Source organism: Gambusia affinis, linkage group LG13 (assembly GCF_019740435.1).
Source record: "Gambusia affinis linkage group LG13, SWU_Gaff_1.0, whole genome shotgun sequence".
NCBI classification, from domain to species: Eukaryota; Metazoa; Chordata; class Actinopteri; order Cyprinodontiformes; family Poeciliidae; genus Gambusia; species Gambusia affinis.
In genome coordinates, this window is record NC_057880.1 from 4,059,438 (window position 1) to 4,087,105 (window position 27,668).

General features: G+C 37.9%; 1 protein-coding gene across 1 annotated transcript; it reads right to left on the minus strand.

Annotated features, from left to right (window-relative positions):
- Nucleotides 1-250: 250 nt before the first annotated feature.
- slc18a2 (solute carrier family 18 member 2) lies at nucleotides 251-26,940 on the minus strand. Its single transcript, XM_044137105.1, has 15 exons — nucleotides 26,546-26,940; nucleotides 24,470-24,806; nucleotides 18,414-18,472; nucleotides 18,228-18,311; nucleotides 15,179-15,271; nucleotides 11,301-11,390; nucleotides 11,147-11,190; nucleotides 10,124-10,184; nucleotides 8,858-8,953; nucleotides 7,749-7,827; nucleotides 5,695-5,746; nucleotides 5,115-5,178; nucleotides 4,913-5,032; nucleotides 3,384-3,517; nucleotides 251-1,378 (listed from the first exon to the last, which is right to left on the minus strand). Exons 1-15 carry the CDS (start codon nucleotides 26,676-26,678, stop codon nucleotides 1,271-1,273), a joined length of 1,554 nt encoding a protein of 517 aa, XP_043993040.1. The 5' UTR covers nucleotides 26,679-26,940; the 3' UTR covers nucleotides 251-1,270.
- Between the last annotated feature and the right edge of the window lie 728 nt (nucleotides 26,941-27,668).

Here is a 27,668-nt window from a genome sequence, read left to right on the forward strand (position 1 = left end):
GACAGCCGTTACGCTAACTAGAGGTACCACCATGATCATCATCATGATGATAATGATTAGTTAATCATCATTAATTAATTATTAACAATGATTAATGATTAATCATCATTAATTAATTCATTTTTCAGAAACTTTCAGTAATTATCAATAAAGTTATTTAACACTTTCATGAACTTTTGCATTCGTTAACAGAGGGCTGGTCAAGATTGTATTGCATTACTCTACAATAATTGTGAATTCTTTCAAAGAGTTGAATTTGTAAAACCTTTATTTGTGAAAACAAACAAAAAAAACAAACCATCTTGGGCTTAATAGTTTCCCCAAAAATATCGTTAAAATCTTTTCTCCTTGTCCTAATCCAGTACCGTTTACAGTCTCACAAGCTGGATATATTTTTACACTTCTATTTGATATGTTTCTTTAAAAAAGAAAAAAGAAAACAGGAGAGCAGCTACTTTTGTTAACTGTTAACTGTGTTGCCAAAATTCAACATACAAAAGCAGAAAAAAACAAACAGAAGCAACCGTACATTAGAACCATACAGGTCCTGGACTGAAAATGTTACAGATTTTTGTTAAGTTTTTATGTTTGCACTTGCTGCTTTTTTTCCTTTTTTCTTCAGATGAATTTTGTATCTTTTTTTTCATGGGTTAGTCATATTCTGTGGAATCAAAACTGAACACATATGGCCAAATGAAAACCAACATTCTTGGTTTAAATAGTGAATTACTTTTGGCACTACTGTTCTCCCCTTGCAGTTCACCAATAACAGTTATTTGCATCAATTTGAAATAAATATAAGAAATTTCTCTCACCCTTGTTGACATATCACACACTTAGCAATTATAACAACCCGGACATCAAGTTCTGATAATATTTTCTAGACAGTAATGTTGACACGCAGAAACTCAAAGGGCAAAAAACATGAAATACGAACATGTTCTGGATTCGAAATAAACCGTCAGAGAGTCTGTCCTCGCTGCCCTTCCTGTCTGCAAAGTGCTTTTTAACATCTTCTCACTGAATAAGGCTGCTGGCTAAAACCACTTGTCACAAAATGCACATAATAAGAACAACTTTGGCTTCCTCCAATAACGACTGTGAAGAGAACACTGAACAGTGACGACCAAATGCGAGAACATTGACTTCGAATTATCTTGGCTGTGTTGCTTCATTTCATTCCCCGGGTTTCTTTTCTTTTCTATTTTCTTATTTTTTGTACAACAAAATATAGAATCTGAGGGGGTTCAGCTGTCCGCCTTTCGTCCTGTTAATCGTATTCGTCATATTCTGGGTCCATGTCGTCGCCCTGGTAGTACGTCCCCTGTGTGGTGTAGGACCTTGTCTTCGTTGAACAATTTGTGTCCATCAAGATCGCCTGCAAAGACAGAACAAATTGGTTTTCTTATTAAAATAATGATGACAATTTTCCCCACAACCTCACCTGGAAATTATTCAATGCACTCGCAGGGTGAATACACACACAGACTGATTGTCATTGAAAGTCAAGGGTTAAAAGCGTTGGTCGATCTGTCTACAATGCAGATCAACGAAGGACTGCAGCTGCCATTTTTTTTAGCATCGTTTTTGGGAAACTACTGAGAAGATTGCAGCTAAAAAGAAAAGATTTCTGGAAAAAATCAAAAACTCCAAGCGAGGAGATTTAGCTGCAGAGAAGAAGTTTCAGCTTGTTGAGAGGGTCGGAGCAAGCTGAGGGCTGTGCTACAAAACTTTACTGCTAGCATTACAGATCTTGGTCTGATTTAACCAGAGGTGATCAATTTTACAGAAGATTTGTAAATTGGTCTGCTGTGAAGCTCAGACATTTGGACAATGGGCCTTTTGCCTGAAAAAAATAAAAAATAAAATAAAAAAATAAAAAACAAAAAACCTGCCGGGACCTTACTGGACGTCAGCAGAAGATCAGTGCAAAACTGATCTCCCTGAAGAATCCACTATGATTGTTACAAAACTCCCCAGATTCAAACCTACACTGGGGTTGGGATTATTAAACCTACACTGGGGTTGGGATTATTAAACCTACACTGGGGTTGGGATTATTAAACCTACACTGGGGTTGGGATTATTAAACCCACACTGGGGTTGGGATTATTAAACCCACACTGGGGTTGGGATCTGAGCTGGTTTCAGTTCTCAAACATTAGATGGACAAACAGAAGCTGACGAACTGTTATTAACTCCAAGCAATATAAGGTACACAATCAGTCAGATTTCTATCCACAAATTGATCCACAGATATTTTAGACTGAATTACAGAAGATATTGAAAAGTAACTCAAACATGGCTGCCATGTTTGTACATGTGAAAGGGAATTTTAATGCAAATCTCAAGACTTTTACTTGGTTAATTTTGGGGGTTTGACCCTGGGATGACCACCAACTCTGCTGTTGAAACATATCAGAAGACTCAGAAGAGATATAAAAATCTTGAAGAAAGGAAATAGCAGAGGTGATCAATAGATGTATGTAAGACAGACAACAGTGGAATTAGTGAGCCAATGACTGCTGAGTGGAATAAAACAAATGAGCATCGTGCCACAGTGTGATGATGGCTACTCTTCCAGGAATCACACACAGCTGGTTAAGGCGCTCAAGCAGGTGGATGGACAAAACACTCCTGGACTGTATGAGGCCAGCTCACAAAGATTAGCTCAGGTTGGTGGGATCAAAGTCATACACAATCAAACACTAGTGGCAAACAGGACCAAAATTTGTCCTGTTGGTCCAGATAAAAACCAGGCAGTGTGATCCGGATGTTTTCACCGGCTCAGTGCTGCACTCTGCACTCCAGGCGGGCCGCCATGTTCTTCACATTATGTTTTTGTTTCAGACTCAGTTTTCTTGAGTAGAACTCAGATCAACTGAATACCAACATGTTCCTGCAGCGTAATAAACACAACATATTGCTTCACTTTTTATTTTGATCCTGCATCCAGGTAGTGAGGTAACCTTTCAACAACCTGGAAACATTTACTTCACTGCAGATTCTCTAAAATCCAATTGATGTGGAACACAGCAGCTCTGTGTTGTGTTTCGCTTGGGGCTGAGCTAAACGGGTCATTGTTTTTCTTTTTTTTTCTTTTTCTCTTGAGCCTTGCTTGTTTTTTGTTTTTTTTAAATCAGTCCACTACCTTTTCAACAAGCCAAATTGTATTCTTAGGTCAAAAGTGCACAATGCACTAAACCGAGGTGAACAGTAGAGAAATAAATACATCTTTTTAAAAAAAAAAAAAATACTTTAGCTGCTTTCATTGTCATTCCATTTTCTGTCCAGAGTGCACCATCCTGGAGTTTTGATTTTGGGTAGCATCTCATTGATGGAATGGTTCTGATAGGCGGTGTTGAATTTAGGTCAAAACTTACAATTTTCTCTTCTTGCCCAGGCGGATTCTTAAGGAAGAGACAGAGAGGAGCGAAGAAAATGTCCACTACTCCGATGATGGTCATCAGCCAAGGAAAGCCAATGCTCTCAGCTATGGATCCTCCAATGGACGGACCTGTAACAAGGAAACACTGCACAGATTTGTTTGTTTGACTTTTTTAGTGCCGAGACGAAGAAACATGAGTTGTAGATTAATAGTAGACAGTCAGAGGACACTGAAGTCGGAACACGACCAACTCGACCTCTGGAGTTTTGATTATCATATTTTGAATAGAGAAAATAGAGAAAATAGGTAAAGAAAAGTAGATCTGGATCAAAGGGTGGCGAAGAATTAGTGTTGGAAAATAATGAAGCGTTTTAACACAAGCATTTTGTTCATTCTAGTTATATTGAACAAGATAACATATCAGATCAGATCAGGTTTGATGAAAGCTTGAGTTGGTCTCTCACAAGAGGATGATGAACGTTTTTAGTTGAGTGGTCAGTCATTTGGGTTTAATTAATTTGCTCAGCCAAGAGAACCAACTGTTGTTCTTTTCTCTGTGTTGCTTTTATCTTTGAGTTCACCTGAGTCATAGTTGAACTCACACTGCCTTAATGCTGGTGATTTTTGAAGCAGTGTTAGCACATTGCTCCTCTCTGAACAGCTTTCACTGTAATACTTCCTTAGCAGCACCAGGCTGCTGCTTTCCCTGTTAACGCCTGTGGAAGCAGCAAGGTGGTACATTTTTAGCTCCTATCTTTTCAGATTTTTTGAAAATAAAATAAATAAAGGGTACTGTTAAAACTGCAAAAAAAAAACAAAAAAAAAACAAAATTTTTTAAGAACTACTGCGGTACATGGTATATTTACATCAAATCAAATTTTATTTGTATAACACCTTTCAGCAAGTGCTTTACATCACAAAAACGCAAAAATACAAAGTCACAGAACACACAGTCAACAGCGTTACATTTTGTCGTCGTTACACATCAGATTATTGATTAATGTTTCATGATTATGTTTCAAAAGCAACTCTATACAGCTGGGTTTTTAGTCTGGATTTAAAGGAACTCAGAGTTTTGGCTGTTTTGCAGTTTTCTGGAGGTTTGTTCCAGATTTGTGGTGCATAGAAGCGGAATGCTGTTTCTCCACATCATAATAATAATAATAATAATAATAATAATAATAATAATAATAATAATAATAATAATAATAATAAACAGGCAGACTTGCTGGTTTAAAATGTCTAGGTGAATTTGTATCTGAACCTCATTATGTTATATGCAAATGGTGTTGAACTGAATTGCATTTAGATAAAATGAATGTAACTGAACTGCATTTGGCCAGCTTACCTAATGGCTCTTTAATGAACTGAGAAACAAACTCAGTTATGAAAGACAAAGTCAGTACATTTTTTTACACTCAACAGAAATAAAAACCCCCTCAAGTATTCTGACATAGCGTTAGCTATTATTTAGCTAAATAATTTGTATCGTTCAATGCTTTTACTTTTGGTTTTCTACTTACCCAAAGCAAATCCCATGCAGAAAGCTACATCAGCAATGGCATACACACTTCCATACACGGACACATGCCTCAGGTCCACCAAGTAACCCATTATAGGCATCATGGAGGAATCCACCATGCCTGTAAGATCCATTTAGAAAACATGTGTAACTATCACTTTAGACTACATGGAGCAACAAAGCAGGTAGAGGTGAGAACTCACCAATAGCAAAACCAACACCAAAGTTTGGAAGAATGAGACCATAGATGTTTCTGGCAAATGGAACCTAAAGCAGACAAATTAGTTATTAATTTCAGTGTCTCTATAGTTTATCACAAATTTGCGATAAAATCACAAATTCATCCTTTCAATTAATTATGCTTTCTCCTTTAAGCATTGTGGGATGTGGGAGGGCTGGTGTCCATTTTAAGAGGGTGAATAGGTGGAAAACACTCTGGACAGGCCAGCTGGTCTTCAGACACACAACCAGGAAAACACTAACACCTACAGGGCAACCTGGAAGGAACAAACATGCACACTGTGCTGTGGAGGAAGCTGGCTTACAATCCTGGCATGCACAAGGAAAACAGAAACATACAAACTGCAGCAACAAGGGCCCAAACCCGGTTGGTCACTCTGCTGAATCCCAATAAGACGTTCAGCTTCTGGTGGATTTTATAGAATCCAGTTCATGTTTTAAATCCATTTTAAATTGATACTTTAACCAAGCATTGCTAATAAAATTCACTTTAGTAGAGGTGTGAGTTTCCTCTGTTTCCTCAAACTTCTCTCATGTACTCACGCAAATAACACTGAAGCCAACCACCACCATTCCAATGAGAGCGCAAAGCCATCTGGAAAACAAACAGGAGTCGTCACAGCTGAATCATTCTCAATGTAACTGAGCACATTGACATCCACATGAATGTCAGGTTGGCACAACATCAAATACATTCTAACATTTTCTACAGTTCATAGGTTTGTGTACTTCATATGTTGTTTACAGACAGCTTAAAAGAAATCATTTAAAGCTTTCTCACATCATTTTGCAGATGTTGGGTGAATCACAACAAAATGCAGATCTGGGAAACATAATTATTGATCCACGTTTAAGACATGACAGTTTCTAACATTCCAGGAAAAGCAGACTTTTGTACAAATAAAGCTTTTTACATTAACTAAGGAAATTAAGATAAAAAAAAAAAAAAAAAAAGTCATCTCTTATTTTCTTCATGTGAAGTAGTCAGGATACAATCCGTCACTAATCTAATTGTTTCCACCCAATAGTCCTTTAAGTAATGACTGCCGAGATATTTACTAGTGTTTGGCTGTCAGTACACTGACGTTGAATTATGCAGAAACAATAAATCGAGAAGAGGAAACGTACTGGTCAGAAAGTCATGCATAAGGGTTTAGGAGTTCAGTTTCCTGTGAAAAGTGCTGCTGTGTGTTGGCAGCTTACATAAAGCTGAAACAATCAAGTCTGACTAAACTGGTCTGCTAAAGCCTTCTGCATCCGTCAGGGGGCTTTTCAATGTACTTTCCACAAATGCCTTTTAACCAGTTTTCAGTTAGAATAATTATGCTTGATATGGAATTAGTTAGTACGATTGGATAAAAAAGAAACATTTTTACTTTTTGCTCTTTTTTTTGTGAAGATTGTAGTTTTTGCAATCTTCTTAGCAGTTTCTAAAGCACAGATGTCAAACTCCAGTCCTCAAGGGTACAAAAACACTGGAATGAAATGGTTTAATCACCTCCTCCTTGTGTACATCAGTTCTCCAGTTCTTGCTAATGACCTAATTATTCTATTCAGGTGGTGCAGCAGAGGCACATCTAAAAGTTACAGGACAGCGGCCCTCGAGGACTGGAGTTTGAGACCCCTGCTCTATCACCTGTTCATTGGTGTTAAATAGTGTTAGCAGTTGTCACTGATCTAGTATTGGTGCCATGTTGAGTCACAGACCAGCTTCACCCACCTCATGTCACCAGACCCCTTATTTGTTCTTATCCCTACTGCAGGGGTCCTCAGAGTGGGTCCTGGAGGACCGGCATCCTGCATGTTTTAGTTCTCTCCCTGGTGGCATCAACATCCTCTTCAGCAGGTCAATGTTCTTCTCAGGCCTCTAACGAGCCCTCATTTGATCCAGGTGCGTTAAACCAGGTAGAGAACTGAAACATGCAGGATGGCGGCCCTCCAGGACCGACTCTGGGACCCCTGGCCTACTGTCTTTGTGGGACGACTGCCCAAGACAATGTGCTCTGATATTGATTTGGGATTGTATGCTAATAAAACTAACTGATGAAAGGCTTAAGGTTTGTTCTAACGTTGCTGAAGAAATGTACATATTCATCTGACATTTTCTCCTCTTGTTGTTCATTTATTTAAAAGCTCCAGATAAAAAATTTCCTGTTAAAAATCTTGGTGGAATTACATTTTGTTTTTTCTTTTTTTTTTATCTCTTTTCAAATTATAAATTGATACTGTGAATTTTATTGGGCAGGATCCATGTCACCTATGAAGAAATGAAGGCTGGGTTAAAATAAAATAAAATAAAAAAGCCTGGATATAAAATGTCCAGCCTTCTTATACTTCACAAGAAATTTGTTACAGTAACACTGACCAGTACATTGCTCTTGTTCAGCATTGGTTGCCGAACGACAAAATCGCTTTTTAAAGAAAAGTCAACATTTTTATAATGGAATTACAAATGCCTTTTTTTCTGACGAGGCCTCAATAACGGCACAACCACGCAAACATTAAAACCCCTGAAACTCATTTATAGGAGCGGAAACAGATACCATATCCACGAGGCAGAGTGGAGGAAAGTAGATAAGGACAATTTCCCTCCCTACCTTCCCATCTTGTGCGCCAACGAGCCAAAGATGTTGGTTCCAATAAGGTAGGAGATGGAGGCTGGTAAGAAAGCGATGCCTGGGCCACAAAGGGAACAGAGGTGTGGGCAGAAATGCAAAGATAAGGAGATGTTTATCAGTGTCGCATACAGAGCTGCTGTACATCTCACATTGTGTGTAATGAAGTCTCCTTTCCACCTGCCAGCATGTGACATCCTAATATCCTGTTCCCCTTTCATCCTCTTTATCTGACCTAGACTTCATATACAAGCGGGCAGGAAAAAAAAATATAATAGAAAAGTCTGTGGGAAGGCAATGTCAACAACTGACAATTTAAACAGAGCTTTATACGCACGCACACACGCATACACACAGCTCACAGTTGCAGGTATAGGCTACTTTCTAAATACACTTTTCTGCATTTTATCACTTTCAAACATCAATCGTCAGTGCCTTGATGATAAACCAATGCAAAGTTGCTCCTAATGATGAAGTTAAAAAGGTTACTTTGACAAACGTCAAATAAAATCCAGAGCACCCGATTCCCTTCCAAAACAAACCCATCAGTATAATATTTTAATTTCCCCAACAAAGCTGTTTTGCTAGCTTCTGAGAGGTTTGGTGTTAGCGGACAAGCAGCATCGTGAAGACCAGGAAACCCAGCAGACCCGGAGAAAGTTTGTAGAGATGCTTAAACAACAATCAAAGCTGTGAACACCTCCCAGAGTTCATCATCTGAAAAGTGGAAAGAGTAGAGCACAAACCACAAACCATAGCTATAGACCTCAACCAATCAGCTTGACAAGGACAGCACCATTCAGAGAAGCAGCTACCTGACAAAGCTAACTCTGGGGAACCGACAACGAATCTCATACCTGGTGTGGGAAAAGCTAGCAGTAGAACAGATGACAATGGAAATTACAGGCTTTTTAAAAGTTGGAAGAAGAAGAACAATGTTCATAGAAAGGAGTCTCGCTCACAGTGAACCTGAACCAGCAGGTGCTCTGGTCATATGCTGTTTTTTTTTGTTTTTTTTTTGTTCCACAGCTGTGTGCTTCTGTGGTGGTGCAGGTTGCAGTGTGTGTTTTGTGTGTTTTCTGCTTAAATACCTAGTTGCCACTTCCTGGTACACATGGTCTCCATCATCCAGATTGGGAGGGTTGGTTCCATCATGGCAATTGCCATGTTTCCAAAACAAATGGCACCTGGAGATGAAGATTAAAGATAACTACATACAGTCTCCTCCAACAAACAACAAACAACCATCTGGAACAAGATGCATAAGCAGCTCCAGCCAGCTGCCTCTGTTACCTGTTTGATCTCTTTATGGCAGATGTTGTTTAATAACACCACAGCTAAGAATTTGGTTTGCATTGTGAACACTTTTGCTTACATAAATGCTACTCTTCCTTTCAAAATCCTACTTTTATGAAGGTATGGTGAAAGGAAACATCAATTAATTTATCAAGGAAACAACATGTTTATTGAGTGTTTATGTTCTTATATTACATATTTCTCCAGTCTACAAATAAACATAATTTCACTTTGGACTACTAATGTGTTTTTTATTTCAGACAATTTAGCCTACGATTCATCCTACCAGATCTGAAACAGAACCGTCAACCAAACTAAACTGAACCAGCATTTTCTGTTAAATGTATGTCTTTTAGCTCATAATGCTAATTAAAACGTAACCACTGAAATGATGCTAACAAAATAATACATCCCAAAACAAGTTTATTTATTTATTAATTAATTTTTTTGCCAATTTATAGGCAGTAGGGAGGAAGTCAAACTAAAATTCAACAACTAGTTTGCATCACAAAGTCTCAATTGCATAATTGACTCGAACATTACAATAATTGTCAACACCCTCTGTAAATATTACCCTTTCTGCAAATATTTAGAGTTAGATATAAAGGTAGTCTTGACCGTCGGTTCTTTCTGGAATACCGAGGCGGTGTCCATAAGAAGGGATGCAAACAACCTTTAAATAGCTACATGATGAAAGAAAAAAAAAAGGGGAATAAAATCTGTGAAGCATTGGGTCCAAACTGTGGGGTGTGGAACGCTCTGAAAGGTCAGATGCAGGGGCCTTTCCTTTTAGCCCACCCAGAACATGCCCAGAGCTGTTCATGGTTTGCCCACATGTGGTAAAAATCATTTGAATGACATAAAACTTTGCTCCCTCTGTTGCACTTAGCAACCAGCACTGGAAGTCGTGATTTGAACCAAGCAGAGCTTTTGTTCTGTTAGCTTGGTAGCATGCCCACATGACCCAAAACAACATCTGAGTCCATCTGTCTTCCTGCTCTTTCTGCAACGCCACTGAACAAACCTCCCTCAAACCCGCAGCGCTGCTATTGCTTCCTTACCAGCAGCGATCAGAATGTACGGATCCTTCATCAGCGTGAACAGTGGCGTTCCCTTCTGACTCTGTGTGAAAGAAGAACAATGTGTAGATTATGACATACGGAGTTACATGTCAATACCTCTGAGCAAAACAACTTTTAGAAGCGTTGCACTGCAAAACGTTTCTTATTTATAACTATTTACAAACTGCATGTTTGTTCTGTTTTCTGTAAAGTGCTTTAAAAAATTTTGAAGTGCTAAAAAACAGAAGTGCTATTAATGAAGAGTCAAATAGGTAATTTCTGATATGAACTTAGAATATGACTGTGGTGACTCCCAAACAGTAGAATATTAAATGTATCAGTCAACAGATGCGACTGATATATTGGTTATATATAACATGCAAGAAACAGAAGGAGGTAGAAAAAAAATTAAATGTAAAATAAGAAAAATATATTTATGGAAAATTGTAGTCTCACAAAATTGATTATGTTTCGGTTTCAACTCAATAAGATTATATTCTCTCTGTCAGGGAGGCATTTGATTGCATATTTTGACACAAAGGCATGAGACTTACTAAAATATGCATTCAGAACTTGATGTAAGTGCCAATGCCTTTGTAAGGCTTGGACAATTTCTGACTTGGCATCACGGGATGATCCCTTCAGTTCCACAGTGACTGTTCACTAGTGCAGGAAGGCAAAAAGCTAGCATGGGCCCCTGACTGGCCTGTACAAAACATGGACTGGAACCTGACTGAACACCTTTGGGATGAATTAGAACTGACTCTGAGAGGCCTGGTCCTCTCATCCCACATTAGTGTCTGACCTCACAAATGTGCTCCTTGGAAAATACTCAAAAATGTCGAATAAAACTAACACCAGATTTATTCAGTTATTATTATTTTTTGCTTAAATCTGTGTATGAAAACCAAAATAAAGAATAACTTATAAAATATGTAGAAAACATTGCCGGACAGATAATCGATGCAGTACGACTTATCAACAGTTGGTACAGGGCAGCTGGGTTGGATGAGGAACACTGACCTCAGGTTCCACCTTGGTAGGCTGAAGAACAAAGAGCTGCAGAGCTGAAGAGATATATTAAATATTAAGTAAGTAAAACAAGAAGATACTGGAATCCAGTTGATTAGAAATGATTCAAACCCTGAGCAATATTTAGGTGTCTGCCTGTTCTTACCCCCATCAAAGAGTGCCAGGAATGCCAGAACAAGGAAAGGAGCTGTTTTCCCAACAAAGTCATACATCACACTGCCGAACGGGGGCCCAACTGTAGGAGACAACAATGACTGAGATTCACTGCAGTTAGCACATCCGATCTGTCAATGAATGTATGGATGTAAAGAAAGGGTAACCCTATTTTTTCTCGTTGTAAATGACAGTCCGAGTGCAGAGATTTATAAAATTACATGTTCCTTTCTATTTGGCCTTTGTCTTTAAATGATGGTGCTCTATGTATGGTCAATAGTGATATCTACTGATAAATGAGATCAAGGGCCGGTGTGCAACACCATGTGCAACTCAGTGACCAAACCTGCTTTTACAAAGGCAGCAACATGTTTCTCAGTCGCTTTGGTGCATTTCTCAAATCATTCTTGACGTCTGCAAAACAGCAGGTGCACTTCTCAAAACACCTGGTCCAAACAACAAAGTACCATGGATTCAATGCAAAAGAAAGTTTCTTTCTCAAAAATCCTTAGTTCATCTCAGTGAACATGCCAGCACATCAGACTGACAAGTCCTTGTTGTCACTGTGTATGGATAAAACACTCTGTTCCGTTTGGTCAATGTAACAGAGGACTCTGATAAAAACTATGGATAAAGTTTTAAAGGCAAAAAATGTAAGATATAATTGTGGGACATCAGTTAAAAGAGACTAGACGCATTTACCCTTTTACTGTAATTTGTTGAAAGATTGTATCGTTATGATACAGAAGGCAGAGCGCAAAGAAAACGTCAATCTCCTAGAGGAACACTGTCCCTGCAGTGCTGTAGGAATTAAACCTGGAGGCTTCCTATGCTTTTCCCCAAAAATGTCCCAAAGTGGTGGAGGCGTAGGACGACAAGAACTCCTTCAGCATCCTGCGGTGGGTCACAAACCATATCCTGACGATGGTGGAGTGACGGAAACTGGCAGATGTCTCTTCAGCCTGTTTTGCCTCCTAACTCCTCCATCACAGCCTCACTCCTTTTCCTCTCATTCTTTTCTGTGGCTGTTGACCCCGTCCAAATCCTTGTGTTTCCATTGTCAGAAATGTAAGAATGTGTTATACTCTGGACACATGTGCCATCTGCCATTTGATGTACCATCACGTTATTCCAGGAAAAAAAAAAGCTTCATACATTTAACTACATCGGAGAAACTCAGGATTCACCTGGGAGCAATTTATCAGTTCAGAACAGACTTAGAAAAAAATAGCTAATGGAATTACACAGAAATAGGATTGAGATATTTTGGCAACCTGTTCAAGCATTTTGCATGTTAAGACTTGGACAACGAACTTATGCTTGAAACCTGTGGAGGTTGAGACTATTCAACAGAAATTTGATCAATATGAAATTTGATCAAAAAGCGACTGAAAATGTAGAAAAAAGTATATAATTGTATATAAAATAGGTAATTATACATAATTGCCTGTGCTAAAGCATTTGCAACTCGTTCACAACTCAAGAGAATGAAAAACTGATTTTATGTGCACAAGTGACACAATGATTTTTGAGAGTTTCAGAATTTCCACTCTGTTCTGACAAATGAAACAAAGCGATGGAGAAAAACAGTAATAGCTATATAATAATGTAAGGAGTTTTTCAGAAGTCTACACACCCCATGATTCTTTCAAATACAAGTTTTGACAATGAAATCTTTACTCAAGGGGAAATGCAGGAAAAATGCAGTAGTAATCTGCTTGTTGAAGCAGCTATAACCACTAATTGCAGACAAATAAAATCTTTTTTCATTTTCAGTTTCTCAATGGAAATCTTGAGGTTTTTGGATGTTCAGAAAAGTTCATGTTTTCATTTAACTTGTTGCTTCCTGCTTCCATCTGAGGAAAGTCAATCCCAGATCATGATGCTGCTGCAACTGTGTTTCATTGTTGGCATGGTGTTTTTTGTTTTGATTTGACGAGCTTCTTTTTTTTTTTCCTTCAATTTAAGTGTACAGGATATGTATCACATTAGAGGTGAATAAAGTTAAAATGTATAATTTGTCATGATGTGTTAGTGACGGACTCAAATGCAGCAGGCTTTACTTGTCAAGTAGTTTTAGAATATTTAATGAAAAAAGCAGAAGAACAAAAACTAACAGGAAACCAGCAATCAATAAAAGAGCACAAACCATAAATCTGTAGGGAGCAGACAAGTGGAATCGAGAGGGGAAAAAATAACAGGAGTTGATGAGAGGATTCAGTGGGGAGTGAGTGAGAAGGAGAAGCTTAAATACTGGGGAGGTTGAATGCTGAACAAAAGACCTGGGCTGATGAGCTGACTGCAGGTGTGAGTGAAGGGGGAGGAGGCGGACTGAGGAGGGAGAGAGAGCAGGTGGTACAGGGTAACAGGAAATAAATCTAACAATAAACAATAACTGGAGAAAAGAAACCTAATAAAAGCAGAGTAACAAGGAATAGCTAGAAGAAATAAACACAACTAGAAACAGTGAGACGAAGACAGGGACAAGACAGATCTAAACAAAATAATAAAGTAACACAAAATAATTATGAAACTAAAATGAAATCAAACCACAAAAAACAAACTAACAAGCTGGGATCCAGGCATTATTTATGGTTTAACTGCTTTAACAACAAAAGCCAAGTATTCACTTGTGTCAACTGACACAAGTGAATACTTGAATAGCCTTCAGTTCTTGGGATATTTTAGCTGATTCAGTTACATTGCATGGCATTGATTAATGCACAAAGGTACAGAAACTGAACTGAATTCTTCTACGTGTCCAAGGCTGTAAAGCGGCTGAAGCCGAGCTTTGTATCTGCTGGTGTTCCCTCAAGTGTCTGAAAGAATCCTGATTACATCTTATATATTAATTTTTTGGAGCTTTGCAAGGACGCTGGAAAGAAACACTTCTGAATAAATGCGACCTGTATGTGTTCTCCAGTGTGAACGGGCAAATGACCCTTTAAGTGTCCCGCACGCACAGTAGAGGGCGCATGGATGCTAACGGTGGAGCACAGCTTACTCATCTGAAGTTGTTCTCTGACCGGAGCAGCATATTAACAACTTAATCCTCATTAAAGTCCATCATGGTTGTTGCTGCACATCAAGACGCAGAATAGTGACGTCTGTCGAGTATCAGTGACGTTCAGGTCGGATGAATGCGACCTGGACGTTAGGTCACATTTGAATCGGATACGTATCGGATATCCGACCTGTGTTGGTCATACTGTCATGAAAAGATCACATACAGGTCGCATCAGGTCCAAAAAAATGTAAAAATATAAATAAAAAATCGGCATTGGGTCGCTTCAGGCTGCAGTGTGAACGCAGCTTTCTATTCTATTCTGACTATTTTAAGAAACACACATATCAGCTCATAATGCTTCCAGTCCTGGTACTGTTGGTGGGGCAACAGCACTCGGATTGGAACATAAAGCTGCTAAGTGCCGACCAACACAACAGAACCCTCTAAAGACCTGCTCTATTCTTAGATGCATTTTCTCTGCTCTTCTTTTGCATTACAATAACGTATTATATATACACTGCTGAGAAATTAATGAACGTAATCATAGAAACTAATGAAAAACAATCTAAAATCAAAACATCAACACATCCAGGACATGTTTTGCATATTTAAAAATAATAATAATAATAATAATAATAATAATAATAATAATAATAATAATAATAATAATAATAATAATAATAATCATAATAATCATAATAATCATAATAATCATAATAATAATATGTCTTTCCTTTAGATATGGGTGAAGGAAGGACTCAACAGGAAAGTGCCTGAGGTGTTTGCAGGTCATGCGGTACACACGGCTCCTACTGTGCAGCCAAAGTATGTGAAGCCAGCCTGCAGTGTGAGTGTGTGCATACCTAACACTCCCAGAGCCAGACCTCCCAAAGCGACCCCGATGGCGTGACCTCGCTCCTCATCGTCTGTGTACACACTGGCCAGCATCCCCATGCCTAAAAACACGCAGCACACCGCAGCCTCGGCTCAACGCTCGGATTGAAAACGTCTTTCCGCACGTGCACAACCGAGTCACAATGAGATTGAGATGACAAAGTAATAACATGTTGAGAAGAAATATGTAAAAATAGAAAAATTAAATATGTAAAACGTGGAAGATGTAACTGTAACAAAGTGGAGATGGCCGGATGAGATGTTGATGTATGGGTATGAACAGTATGTATTAAAAAATTATATCAGTCTCATTAAATACAAAAAGAAAATATTCCATGTCTCAATTCTTTAGGCATTTGTTTAAGTTATCCAAGGCCTGTTTGTCTGACGGGTGAATTCTCTGTCAGGGAGCCAAAACTGCATGAAATGATTGAGAGCAAATTATTCTAAAAAATATATATTCATTCACAGGATCCCAATATTAACAATTCAATTGTAGATGAAAGGATTTTACTGCTTCTAGCCACAAAAGTATCAATAAATAAATTGTTAAACTGTTTAAGGTTTGAAGAGAAGAGAAGAGAAGAGAAGAGAAGAGAAGAGAAGAGAAGAGAAGAGAAGAGAAGAGAAGAGAAGAGAAGAGAAGAGAAGAGAAGAGAAGAGAAGAGAAGAGAAGAGAAGAGAAGAGAAGAATAATGATTGAGAACAAATTATTCTAAAAAATATACTCATATATTCATTCTCTGCACAACATTTCTACCCAGCATCAAGCTTGTCTGTCCAGGGAGCCACTGCTTGTTTTCATCTTGGTGTTGGAGGTTCACCACATTTTTTTTTTTCAATTATTCAAAGTCATATCCAAAGTGGATCTGGTATCCTGTAAGCTCGACTGGACACAGTTATTAGTTGGTGTGTTTTGATTGGTCAAGGCGTCTCTGTGTTTCACATTTGCACACTGCTATCTACGCTAGATAACCATCAGGAAGAGTAGGCCCACCTATTGTTTTCAAAGCCACACTAATTTATTTTATAGTGTTCTCAAAATAGACAGTGAGGTTATCTTCCTGGTTGGTCTTCACTGGGAGATTCTCCCCCTGTGTTAAAGCTACCTTCTGTTTAGAGTTTTTACCTTTGCAGTTAAAAGTTTATTGCTGGAAGACAATCACTTTTGGCATGTATTTTACATGCACATAATTTTCACGTTCAAATTTTTGTTTTATTTTATTTTTTTTGTCATAACTTAATTTTTACATTTTGAACAGTCTAAATGTGGATGATATCAGAAGTAATCTGTACAATTTAAAGATGTAACCTGAAGGCATTTTCTAAATCCTGGGTCAGAATAGTGATGAGTTTACATCTGTGCATGAATGAGCATGTTTGAGGTCAGGTTCTTGATGCTACAGTATGTCTAATTTCTTAGACATAATGTGTAGCTTGTTTCTACATTATGTGCCATTTATATTTATACGCTTTCAGCTCCTGACCTGTTCCAGAACAGCAACTGACTTGGACCAAAGAAAAAAATCTCAATGACGTCACACTAAAACTGCATAATTTTAGTTTCACTCAAGGGTGATTTCGTCATTGGCCATACACACCGCTGATGTGTTGAACCACTGAGAATCATAGAAGTGTGACACACATTTTGTGTGTCATGCTCTACATTATATGTGTCAAACTCGAGGCCCGGGGGCCAAATCTGGACCGCCGTAGATTTTTATGTGGCCCTCTAGACTCCAGATTACATCAATAAGTCCTTCCAGTTTTTCACAAGTCCGCAACATTCACATAAAATCAACCAATCTCAACATTTTTTCTGATTTTGCTACAACAACATTGGGTTGAAGTCACTGCTGCCTCAGCTTTACTTGATGTCATATGATAGCATGTAACTGATACAGGGAGCGATGAAAAGTTGTGCTGAACATCAAACATTGTTGCAAATATCGTAAAAATTCCTTGCAAATTCTTCTAAATTAGAAACACAAAATCTGTGATTTTGAATGCAAAAAACCCCACAAAAACCCTTAAGCCTGTCACAATTAACAATAAATAAATTAATTGCATGACAAATGAAAAGAAACTCAAACATGTTCATTTGCTTGATTTATAATTTTCCCCCCCTCTTTTTTAAACCAATAACTAAAAATCTTCAATCTGGTATTTTTCCTGAAAGATAATTTTGTTTACACAGATTTCATAATTTATTTATTTTTTGTGTTGTTTCTGTTCTTTTCTACATTTATTTTGAATATTCCAAATGTCTTCCAGTTCCGGTGTTTAAATGTTCACTAGAATTTAAAGTTTATTGATTTTTGAGAAAGTGTTCTTGCATTTTTATGCCATTAAGACCATTATAATACTTGAAAATGTCCTCAAAACAACAATGTTATTGTTTATCGCAATAAGCTCTGGGACAATTTGTCATCTGTTATTGTGACACAGGCCTGAAAACAACCAGAAAGTCCTAGAGAGACCAATCAGTGTGAGAAGATGTTCAATATTCAGTTCCATTCAAAATGCTGAAACAAGCAACCATTTATTGACACTTTAACAGTTTAAAGGTATCAAGGTATTCTGGCCATTTAAGAGCATTCAGATTTTTAACTCGGCCCAAAATGAAAAAGGATTTGACGCCCTCGCTCCACGACAATCCAGGCGAACTTCATTCCTGGTTTGGCTCCATGATCCCAGACTGATTCCTGAAAGCCCACATGTGTGAACGGCGTGTTGCTGCATGGACTGGAGTTATGAATGTCCAAAACAGACCCATCTATGCCCGTTTCTCATCAAAATGTTTAATGAAAGAGACTAAAGTCAAAGACATGAAACCTACATTTGACTCAAGCTGTTCTTAAACCCATTGCTAAAGAAGGTAGCATGAGTCAATAAAAGCTGGGGGGGGGAGAACTTAGCAAAGAAGGCATTTGTTCCAATATTAGAACCTCATCAACTTTCAAATAGACAAACAGACTGACAGGTTATGTTCAGTTTATAAAATTAAAAGGTATTTACCAGCCACTGAAGAACAGGAGGAGCCAACACCTTGAAGCGATCTGGCCAGAAACAGCAAAGTGTAACTGGATGAAAAGGCGAACACTTCACAGCAGGAAAAACAGCAGAATCACAAAGAATAAACCATCAGACACAGAGCAGGCAGGGCGACTTATTGATCATCAGCACTGATTCGATTAAACTTACTGATGGTAGACAGAAACATAATACAGAAGCCAGCAAATATAGGAAGTTGGTATCCAATTCTAAAGGGACACAGAAGGTAAAAAGCGTGTTATTTCCCTGCAATAGCAATACATGCATCATGTTTTGGGTTGTAGAAATACTTAAGCGCTTTATGGAGAATTGAATAGAAGCCGAGTAGGTAAAAAAAAAAAAAAAGCATCCATTTCATCTGAAAATGTGAGGATGAAGCAACGATTGAGAGAACTGTTAGCAAATCTGAAAACAGGGCAGGAACAGAAAACAAACTCATAAAGTCATCCATTAGTACATTTAAAAATAACTCATAAGAGACATTTATAAACAATGTAATGTAAGCTGACCTTTAACGTTTTGTTACTTTATTTTATTTTATAATTTCATGTTGTCTTTTCATTTTGCTTAGCTCTTACAAATAAGAAACCTTAATTTCCACATGCTGTGTCCTTGTGTCTGCACGTCGGTTCCTCTCAGCCTGCGTTAGCGAGGATTGAAATGCTAAACCAGCAGCTCCTATCCAAGCTTGGTTTTCATCAGATCAGAGTCGCTGTGTTTTCGCAGTAAATATCAGGCACACTTGAATTGTCTTGATTTGTCCTCTGACAGGAGTGAAAGGCACAAACAAGCTGCAATGCCTCAATTACTGCATATGAAATGTCCCTCTGAAAAACTAAGTATTGCTTTTGGGATAAATGTTGGAGATATCGGACAGTCGGCCCTTTGTTTTCCCTCTAAAAACACGTTTGGTTACCAGGGACAGGGCGGCTATGTTAAAGCCACAGACCTGCTTGAGAGCAATTTATTAATGTCAATTTATTGAGAGCACGTTCTTGCAATTTTACTAATAAATAAATAAATAACACAATATTTGATCTAGCAGAGTTTTGGGGGTTTTTTTGCTTCTGGAACTGGGAAAAATATTTGCTCCCTTTCGAAATTCTTCTGCTTTTCCTGTTTTTGTCGCGCTTAAAAATGTTTTTAGGGTCTCGAGGCCGCGGAGTTGGCAGAACAGGCGATATACACGGCCGACCTCTAGAACAGCCGAATACTGCGGTATAACTACAGCATATTCGTCTGTATTCAAGTGTTTTAGCTATCATTACGTCATGGGCTTAGTGGTTAAATCAAATACTAATGGGTCCAGCCGGGTCTGAAACAATACAGTACATGTTTGGTGTGGCTACTAATGGACACAGTTCCTTTGTAACATGATTCAGATACAAACTACTATTAAATGCTCACCTGCTTTTTGGACGTACATATAAGAAAGACAGCCAAAATGGCTGGTCTGATAATAATAATAATAATAATAATAATAATAATAATAATAATAATAATAATAATAATAATAATAATAATAATAATAATAATAATAATAATAATAATAATAATAATAATAATAATACATGAAGAATATACAATTCCAATTCCGAGCAGCCAGACAAGCTAATAATTTCAGCCCATCACTACGTCTAAGGCACAGCACCGTTCTGTCTGGATGTTCTGGGTCCAAAGCCTGCAACGGTCCAAATGATTGACACTGAGAAAAATGAATCTGTGGTGAAGTAAATTTAACAAGACCGAATCAGTGAAGCAAACATTAAAACCTCAAGTTAGTATCTTTACACAAATATATGTCCATCGATTTGCTGCCCAGGTCCATCCTGTAGTAAACATGCTGAGACGTCTTTTATTTAGTTCACGTACAATTAAACAAAATTCATCAAGTTATTTTAGGGTTGCAACACTTAAATCACACAACATAACAGTTTCATTTTGTTATTATATGTTGCAATAATAGAATTTTTTTAGGTCATTGGTTTATAAGTGACAGTAAGAATTAGCCAGCAAGCTATCCCACAATGCATTGTGCCACCAGCACCAGGAGCAGCAGCAGCAACTAATTAAACCACTTTTGAATCGATCACAAAAATGTGTTTTAAGATAAGAAAACAAAAACTCCAAAGCTTTATCTATGCAGTCAGTTCATGAAGAATGAGGAGACTGTCAGAGCAGCAGAGAACTTGTTTATGGCCTTTGAATATTAGAAACTGCACCACGAGTCAGATGTTCGCTCATCTTCATGACAACTTTACTCATGATTATCAACTTCATTGAACTAAGACACCAGGTTGTCACTGCTTTCCAGTAATTTTTAGTACAAAGCAGTAACTAAAGCTGTTCAACTTAATCAAATTGATCAAGTTAGTTTGTACGTTCTAAATTTATATGTTGTATGAACTTGAGATGTACAACTTGCCAACATTTTAAAGATTTCAGTCTTGATTGTTTTGAGGCAGTGAGTTTGCACCATGTTTTCAAGTGAGATGAACTAATTAGATTTTCCAGTGCACTTACAAATTTCATTCACTATATTAAAAAGTAGAGTTGTTTTTTTTTTACATAGATTAGTTTTGCTTAATCTTTATGACAAAATGAATGCAACTGTACTTGAAGTTTACCTTTCATGTAAAGAAACAAATAACTTCAAACATAGAACAGTTTTGCTTGATTAACATGAATAAATTATGCAAATAGTCTCCCCTAGTCTTTTTTCAGTAGAAAGAGCAGAATAGTTTCATCACTGTGTTTGCAGTCACTTCTTGTTTTAATTTAACACATATGCAGATATATGATTTCTTGACCACAAATGGAAATTAAATATCAATTAACAACCAAAGACGAGGAACTGATTTAAGAACTTTAGAAATGAAAGTGATTGATGAAGACGATGGAACGTGTCTTTAGTTTACTTACAATTTACATTTCCTCTCGTTGGGGTTTTAAAGTGGTCGTCGATGCCATGACAGGCTTCTGAAAACACTGATAAACAATGACTAAAGCCTCATGTTGAGACAATTTGAGAACATTACTTTTGCACTGAATGATCCCATTGGCTGCACATATTTTGTCCTGAGATCTGGTGCAGCTTGATAGGAACGACAACTGACATGAAGTGAAATGCTTCATGTAAGAGTGACAAAACCCATATTTCAAACCCAGACCAAAAACACAGAAACAACCTATTCCTTTCAGAAAGCAGCACATCTTAAAGCTGTGGCCTACCCTCTGCCGAGGCCACAGCAGTAATTATTATTGCACGTTTCATTGTAACTATCACAACACTGTGATAGAAGCAACCAGCTTGTTTAACTGAGTGGATGTTTTGGTCAAAAATGTCAATTCCAGCCTTACAGTCCAAGCAGCTTGGATGCATCACTGTATCTGTCTGGATCGTACATCTAAAGAGGAAAAGATGTTTGTTCAGTTTCGTGTTAGACGTTTGCAGCTGCTGAACCGCCGGCTTTAATCTCAAAACTGTTTAGCTATAATAAGGAACTAAATTTATAAAAACCAACCACAGTGTTTTTGTCTTTGTGTCTCCAGTCATCAGGTCTGACAAGCTGATCCTGACGTTTGCTTCTTCTTGTTCTTTCTGTCACACTCCTCTTGGTTTGAAATCTGAGCAGCTCTCTCACACTGCAGTCATCTGGGCAAAATCAGGCAAATGTAAACTTGCACACACACGTCCAAACCTCTGTAATCAGGAATTCTGCTCTGCTTGATCCAGTGGTTTTAGATCAGTCGCTATGAATCTTTATCCACAAAACAAAACCCATCAAACTGTCATTTACCATTTCATCAAAACCCCCTAATGGGAGTCTGTTGTTGTGTTTTTTATTTATTTATTTGTTTTACATTGTCGTAGATAAGACCATACTTGCAATTACGCTTTCCGTTTTAAAAACACAACGGGAAAATTCAATTCATAATTTCTTCCGTTTCTGACAGGAAGTCTGTGATGTGTAAGCAGTGTGTGTCTGAGGGCTGCAGCTCCGTCCAGTCTGGTTCATGTCGATATTTTTCTCTTTCACTTTTTCTCCACAAAGTTTGTTGTAAAATCACATCAGGTGCCCATAACATCTGAAGAAAGTTCTGACTAAACCAATCAAGTCAAAGAGTTTTTAAACCAAACAGGCAAAGTAAGTTTATCCATCTGCACGTCGTTTATTTTCAATGTTTTTTTTGTTTTTTTTGTAACGCTAACTAAATTATTAGCTAAGAATTTTAAATCCAAATTCCTACTACTGATAAGTGATTCTTATTGAGTCAGCTTGTTCACATGCTCATTTGATTCTTTTACTCTACTTGACACTTTATTGTCACATGTGAACGAAATGCTGCAAACGATTCAGACAGCGGCACTTAAAAAAACACAAACTTTAGGATTAGAAGTGATCCAAACCATACAGTGGAATAAGGAAAAAACACATAAAATTGATCGAAAATACACAAAACTAAACACTGAGCAGAAAACCGAAAAGTAACAGAGCACGTTCTGTCAGATTACAGCAACATGCAACTGGATTGTTGGATTAAACTGTAATGCAGAAATGATTGCTCTTATTTCCACTGGGTTTTTATCATCCTGAAAACAAAATTATAAACTTTTCAGTGAATAAATTTTAAGACTTGAGGTATAAAGCGACTGTATTTAAATCATTGATTTGACTGAGTTTTGGAATGAGCTCTCTGCATGACTACTAAATAAAACAAACAAAACAATGACCAGTATAAGATTTTACTGCAAATCTATAAAAGGTTCATTTATTATATGTCAATGATATTTTAGTAAAGTGCACATATGTAAACAAAAACCCTCACATGTTGATACTTAGATGATATGCTACTTATTACTTAATTTCAGAGATTTTTTTTCTAGAGCAGCCTGCAGAATAATCCTGATTATTGATCATATTAGTTTTAACTTACCGCTTATTATATTTTTCTAACTGCATTGGAAATGGGACCTCCTCCGTACTCAGTATTAATAATTTAAATAAATGATGAAATAATAAATACCTAACAAGTAATAAATACATTATTAGAACTAAATACACATAAAGACCACCTATCTGCATTAAAAATGTGACGGTTTCTGAGGCAGCATCTCTTTGCTGTACGTTAGGAATAACTACAACTTCTAATGGAAACACATATTCTCATTGTTTCCATGGAAATGGCCATATTTAATACTGCACCTACTCGTATTGTTTGCAAAACATTAAGAGAAATCCCCCACCATTTTGATCAGACTATTTTATTGACGTTCTGAATTGTATCAAGCAAACCGAAACACGGTGAGGCCAACATTGTTTTCACCTCCTGACGTTTAATGGCCAGTCGTGCGGCCTCTCTGTCGTACATCTGACCACGGCCTGGATGACGCATGTCTCTTCATACTCCATGACAAATCATTGCAGCTCGTCCAGATCGTACGGCCTCGTGGAAACACCCACTACTGATCCCCAACGGTCCTGAGATCCGGGGCCACTCTAGGATTTTTATGTCGCAGCAGATTTCTTTAACTTATCCTTCCAAATGCCAACATTATGTTCTAGTTTCATGATCCCATGAGCAGCAACGAGTCTCCGAGAGCCTGAAGCGTTAACATTTTGAACTGTTGTTACGGTTGAAGACTTCTCTCTTTTCTTCTCCGAAAAAACACTGTTTGTACCCAAAGAGCTCAGGTTTGGAAGACCAAAGGATAGACTTCCAAATCACGTCAAACGTTCACGGGCAAAACTTTAGGCTGGAACTGAATTATTGAGAGCATTCTGTCATTTCATCAATTCAGATCTTATCCGTAAATGAAAACAGCTTGGGAAGACCGTCAAGAGTCTTCATTTTGTGAAACAAAATTAGTTTTTCAGATTAAATCTGCTTTGAAGTTTCAAAATTAGTAGAAGGTTAAAGATTCTAGAATTCACCCCATTTGGAATCCAACAAAAAAGGGTCAAATTTGAATCATTGTCATCAATATTAGTCGGTGATTGTTTAATCATTAAATTGGCTGAAGAAGATTACTGATTGTTTTTAATTTATTTGTTTAAAACATGAAGGCAACCTATATAAATGCGGTATGAAGCATAATCCCTAAGAAGCTGCTCAGTCAGGCAAATGTCAACATTCAGCTAAACGTAGGAACAGCTTGGTCTGTAAGCGACTGAGCAAGACAGTGAAGTAGAGCGGAGCCGTACCTGTTGGTCAGCGGCCCTATGAAGGGGTTGATGAGCAGCTGCACAGTGGCCTTGGAAGCAAACAACATCCCAACTTTGACATTTTCGTTGAGCAGCCTGCTGGTGGACTGAGGGCAGTCGGAGGAGTTGCGTGGAAGCGGCGCGTGAGCCGGGGTGGGGAGAGCCGGGTCACTTGCGCTGACGGTGGAGTTGGAGCCCGATACCCTGACGCTGTTGTCGTACAAAGACACAATAGTGTGGAAAGAGCCGGAGGGAGCCTGTGGCGACAGGCTGCTGTTCCTTATCTCCACATCTGCAGACTCATCCAGGTTGTACAGGTAGCTGGGAATGATGGGAACTACAGGGACAGAGAGGCAACGCATCAGCAGCATCAGGGAAACAGGGCTAGTATGTATTAAATAAAGCTGTCAAAGTTTCCACAGGTGTTATTCTAATGCATCACAAAACATTATATAATAATGATAGACTGCTACCTTTTTTGTTAGTTTTTGCCTTTTTTAAGACTTTATGTTTGTATCTTTGTAAAGCCTATCTCTCTGATAGGTGCTGTTTTACTTACTCACTAATAGCAATAGGTCTACATAACTTAATGATCATGACTACCAACGTCTCTCTTTATCTTTAGTTTACTTTCCAACACTTTCAAACAGCTGCTGAATACACAGCTTTCGAAAGACCGGGCGATATTTTAACGTAAACGATCCCAGGTCAACATCCAGGCAGACTGACGTCACACTAAAGGAAGGAGTGATGACATATCTGACACAAGATCAGAGTATCTTTGCTCAGACGTGCAGCATTTGGAGTTTTAGAGTTGGAGTTCTAAGATGGCGGAAGATCTCAAGACAAAATATTACTTCTCAGTCTGAGGATTGAAGAGCCAGACGGCCTGAAGCCTAAAGAACAAAAGGGACGTCGTTTGGAGGGGAACGTAGTTGGTGGGGGAACCGAGTAGCCGTGACCATGGCAGTAGAACAAAAGCCTGACATGCGTACAACAAATATTTATGAGCAATTTTAAGACTCTAAGCTTAAAAAGTGCGACTCAATCGAATGATTAACAATAAACTTACAAAAAGTAACAAAGAACCAAGAATTTATTTATTTATTTTTTTTTACATATTTTAGGTTTTATATTTAAGATATTAACATTTGAATGTTGTGCTTCCATAGTAAATCCCCTTTAAATGCTTCCCACCCCCTTTGCTCAGAAGCTGTTCAGAAATTGCATTGTTTCACTACAAGGCATGGCTCAAAGCAGTGGCTGCAGCTGGACTGGATAACAGAGATGTACCTGATGGATTTTTTTTTAAAAGGCGACTGTACAGCACAAAAGATATAATCTTTTTTTTTTTTTTTTTTTTAATGTGCAGAACACAGAACAATTCTGTGGAGTTGAAATTTGGCATAGTCCATTAAGGCAAAATAACATTAATTTTAAAAAATTAAAAATTAGCCTGGAGAAACGGTCTGAATCGTGTTAGTAAGTTTACTGTGTTTTTGCCAGATTGTGGTCGCTTTTCTTAAGTTTTCTGTCTAGAAGCAAACTTCTCCTGTAAAGAGACAGATAGTCTTGGCAAAAAACAAAAAACAAAACAAAACAACAACAAAAAAAAACAAAGAAGAAGAAGGGAGAAGGTGCAGCTGTGGTTTTAATGTAAATGATCAGGCCTGTTCCAGGTCCTGTCTGTGTTGAACAGAGATCAAGTCAAAATGGATCCCTGTGGCCCGAAACACGAACACACAACCAAACAACATAAACAAATAAATAAATTAAATAACACATCTAAATCATTAAAAATCTCAAAAATGGCTAAACGTATATTTTATTTTTTTGCTATAGTAGCTGTTACCTGTTATTTTAATAATATATTATTATCATTCAAATACAACACGGTGGTGATAAGTGGCTGCTTAAGTGGCAGCTTATAGTTTCAGCGCCTGTTTTAGGATTAAAATACGGCCACGTAGAAAAGAAGATCAGAGATGATTATTGGGGAAAAAGAAAAAAAAAACATGAGTTAGAAAAGAGAGAAAAGTGCAAAAGTTTCATGCAGGGACGCCGGATTGCACCTACCGACCACCGTCAGCAACATGTTGTCCAGGAGCAAAGCGACGAAAACAATGAAGAGAATCAGTTTCCTGGACTGTCGCTCCTCTCTCAGCCATTTGATCAACGTGAACTGACGGAGCGCATCCAGTCCCCCCATGGTGTTTTAGTCCGAGCGGAGCGGCGGCAGGACTTTAACTCTGCCTAAATAAATGATGGAAAAAAGTTTTGGGGTTTTTTTGTTTAAAAAAACAAAACAAAACAAAAAAAACAAGAAAAAAAGAAAAAGAAAGAAAGAAATAGTGTTGGGTTAGAATGAAACTGTGAGCCTTCAGAGGAACTCCTGTCCTACCTCAGGGGAGCAGGCAGCAGCGCAGATGGAGGAGGTGGAGGAGGAGGTGAAGTCTTTTTACTGACTGGAGCTGCTACTGCTGCTGCTGACGTCAGCCCCCCCCCCCCCTCTTAATGTTTACGTCCACGTCAGACCTGTCTTCACGCGATCAGGGCAGGGATGCTGCAGCACCACCAGCGACACAATGCCGGGGTTTGAACAGCAGCTGCCCGGGATGACGCGGACAAACAGAGCGCTCCCTCTGCGTGCGTCCGCGGCGCGCAAACGCGTCCAGGGCCGTAAGAAAGCTGCTGTTTCCACAGCCATCTTCAGGTCAAATGCGCTGGATTAGAAATCCTCCCCTCACGTCCCCCCCTCGTGAGAAAAAATAAATAATTACATAAACAAATTAGAATGTCAAATCTTAGCTGAAGAAAAGTACACTGTTAAGAAAGACACTGTAGAAATTATAGTAACTTACTGGCAGCTACTGTAATTTTTACAGTAAAAAAAGTACAGTAACCTGACTGTAATTTTTTTTTTTACAGTAACCTTACTGTAATCCTATTACAGTTTTACTATCATTTAATTACAGTTTTATTGTAATTAGATTAGTTACTGTAATTTCTTTAAAATAGCACAGTAGTTATATAACATGGTTACTGTTATATAATTATATAATTTCATCAAATTTTGATCATAATAAAATTACAGTAGTCCTGTAGTTTAATTACAAAAAGTTGTCATTTTACAGTCGTTCATGAAACTGCATACTTTGCTAGCTTTTAAAAGTTTAAATGTGAACTTGCAACTTAATTT

Excerpts from the sequence above, each read along its gene's own strand:
- slc18a2 (XM_044137105.1), bottom strand. The coding sequence starts at position 26,678 with ATGGGGGGACTGGATGCGCTCCGTCAGTTCACGTTGATCAAATGGCTG. Across the intron at positions 5,033-5,114 it reads TGGTGTTGGTTTTGCTATTG|GCATGGTGGATTCCTCCATG; the intron begins GTGAGTTCTCAC and ends TGGATCTTACAG. Across the intron at positions 3,518-4,912 it reads CTGCATGGGATTTGCTTTGG|GTCCGTCCATTGGAGGATCC; the intron begins GTAAGTAGAAAA and ends TCCTTGTTACAG.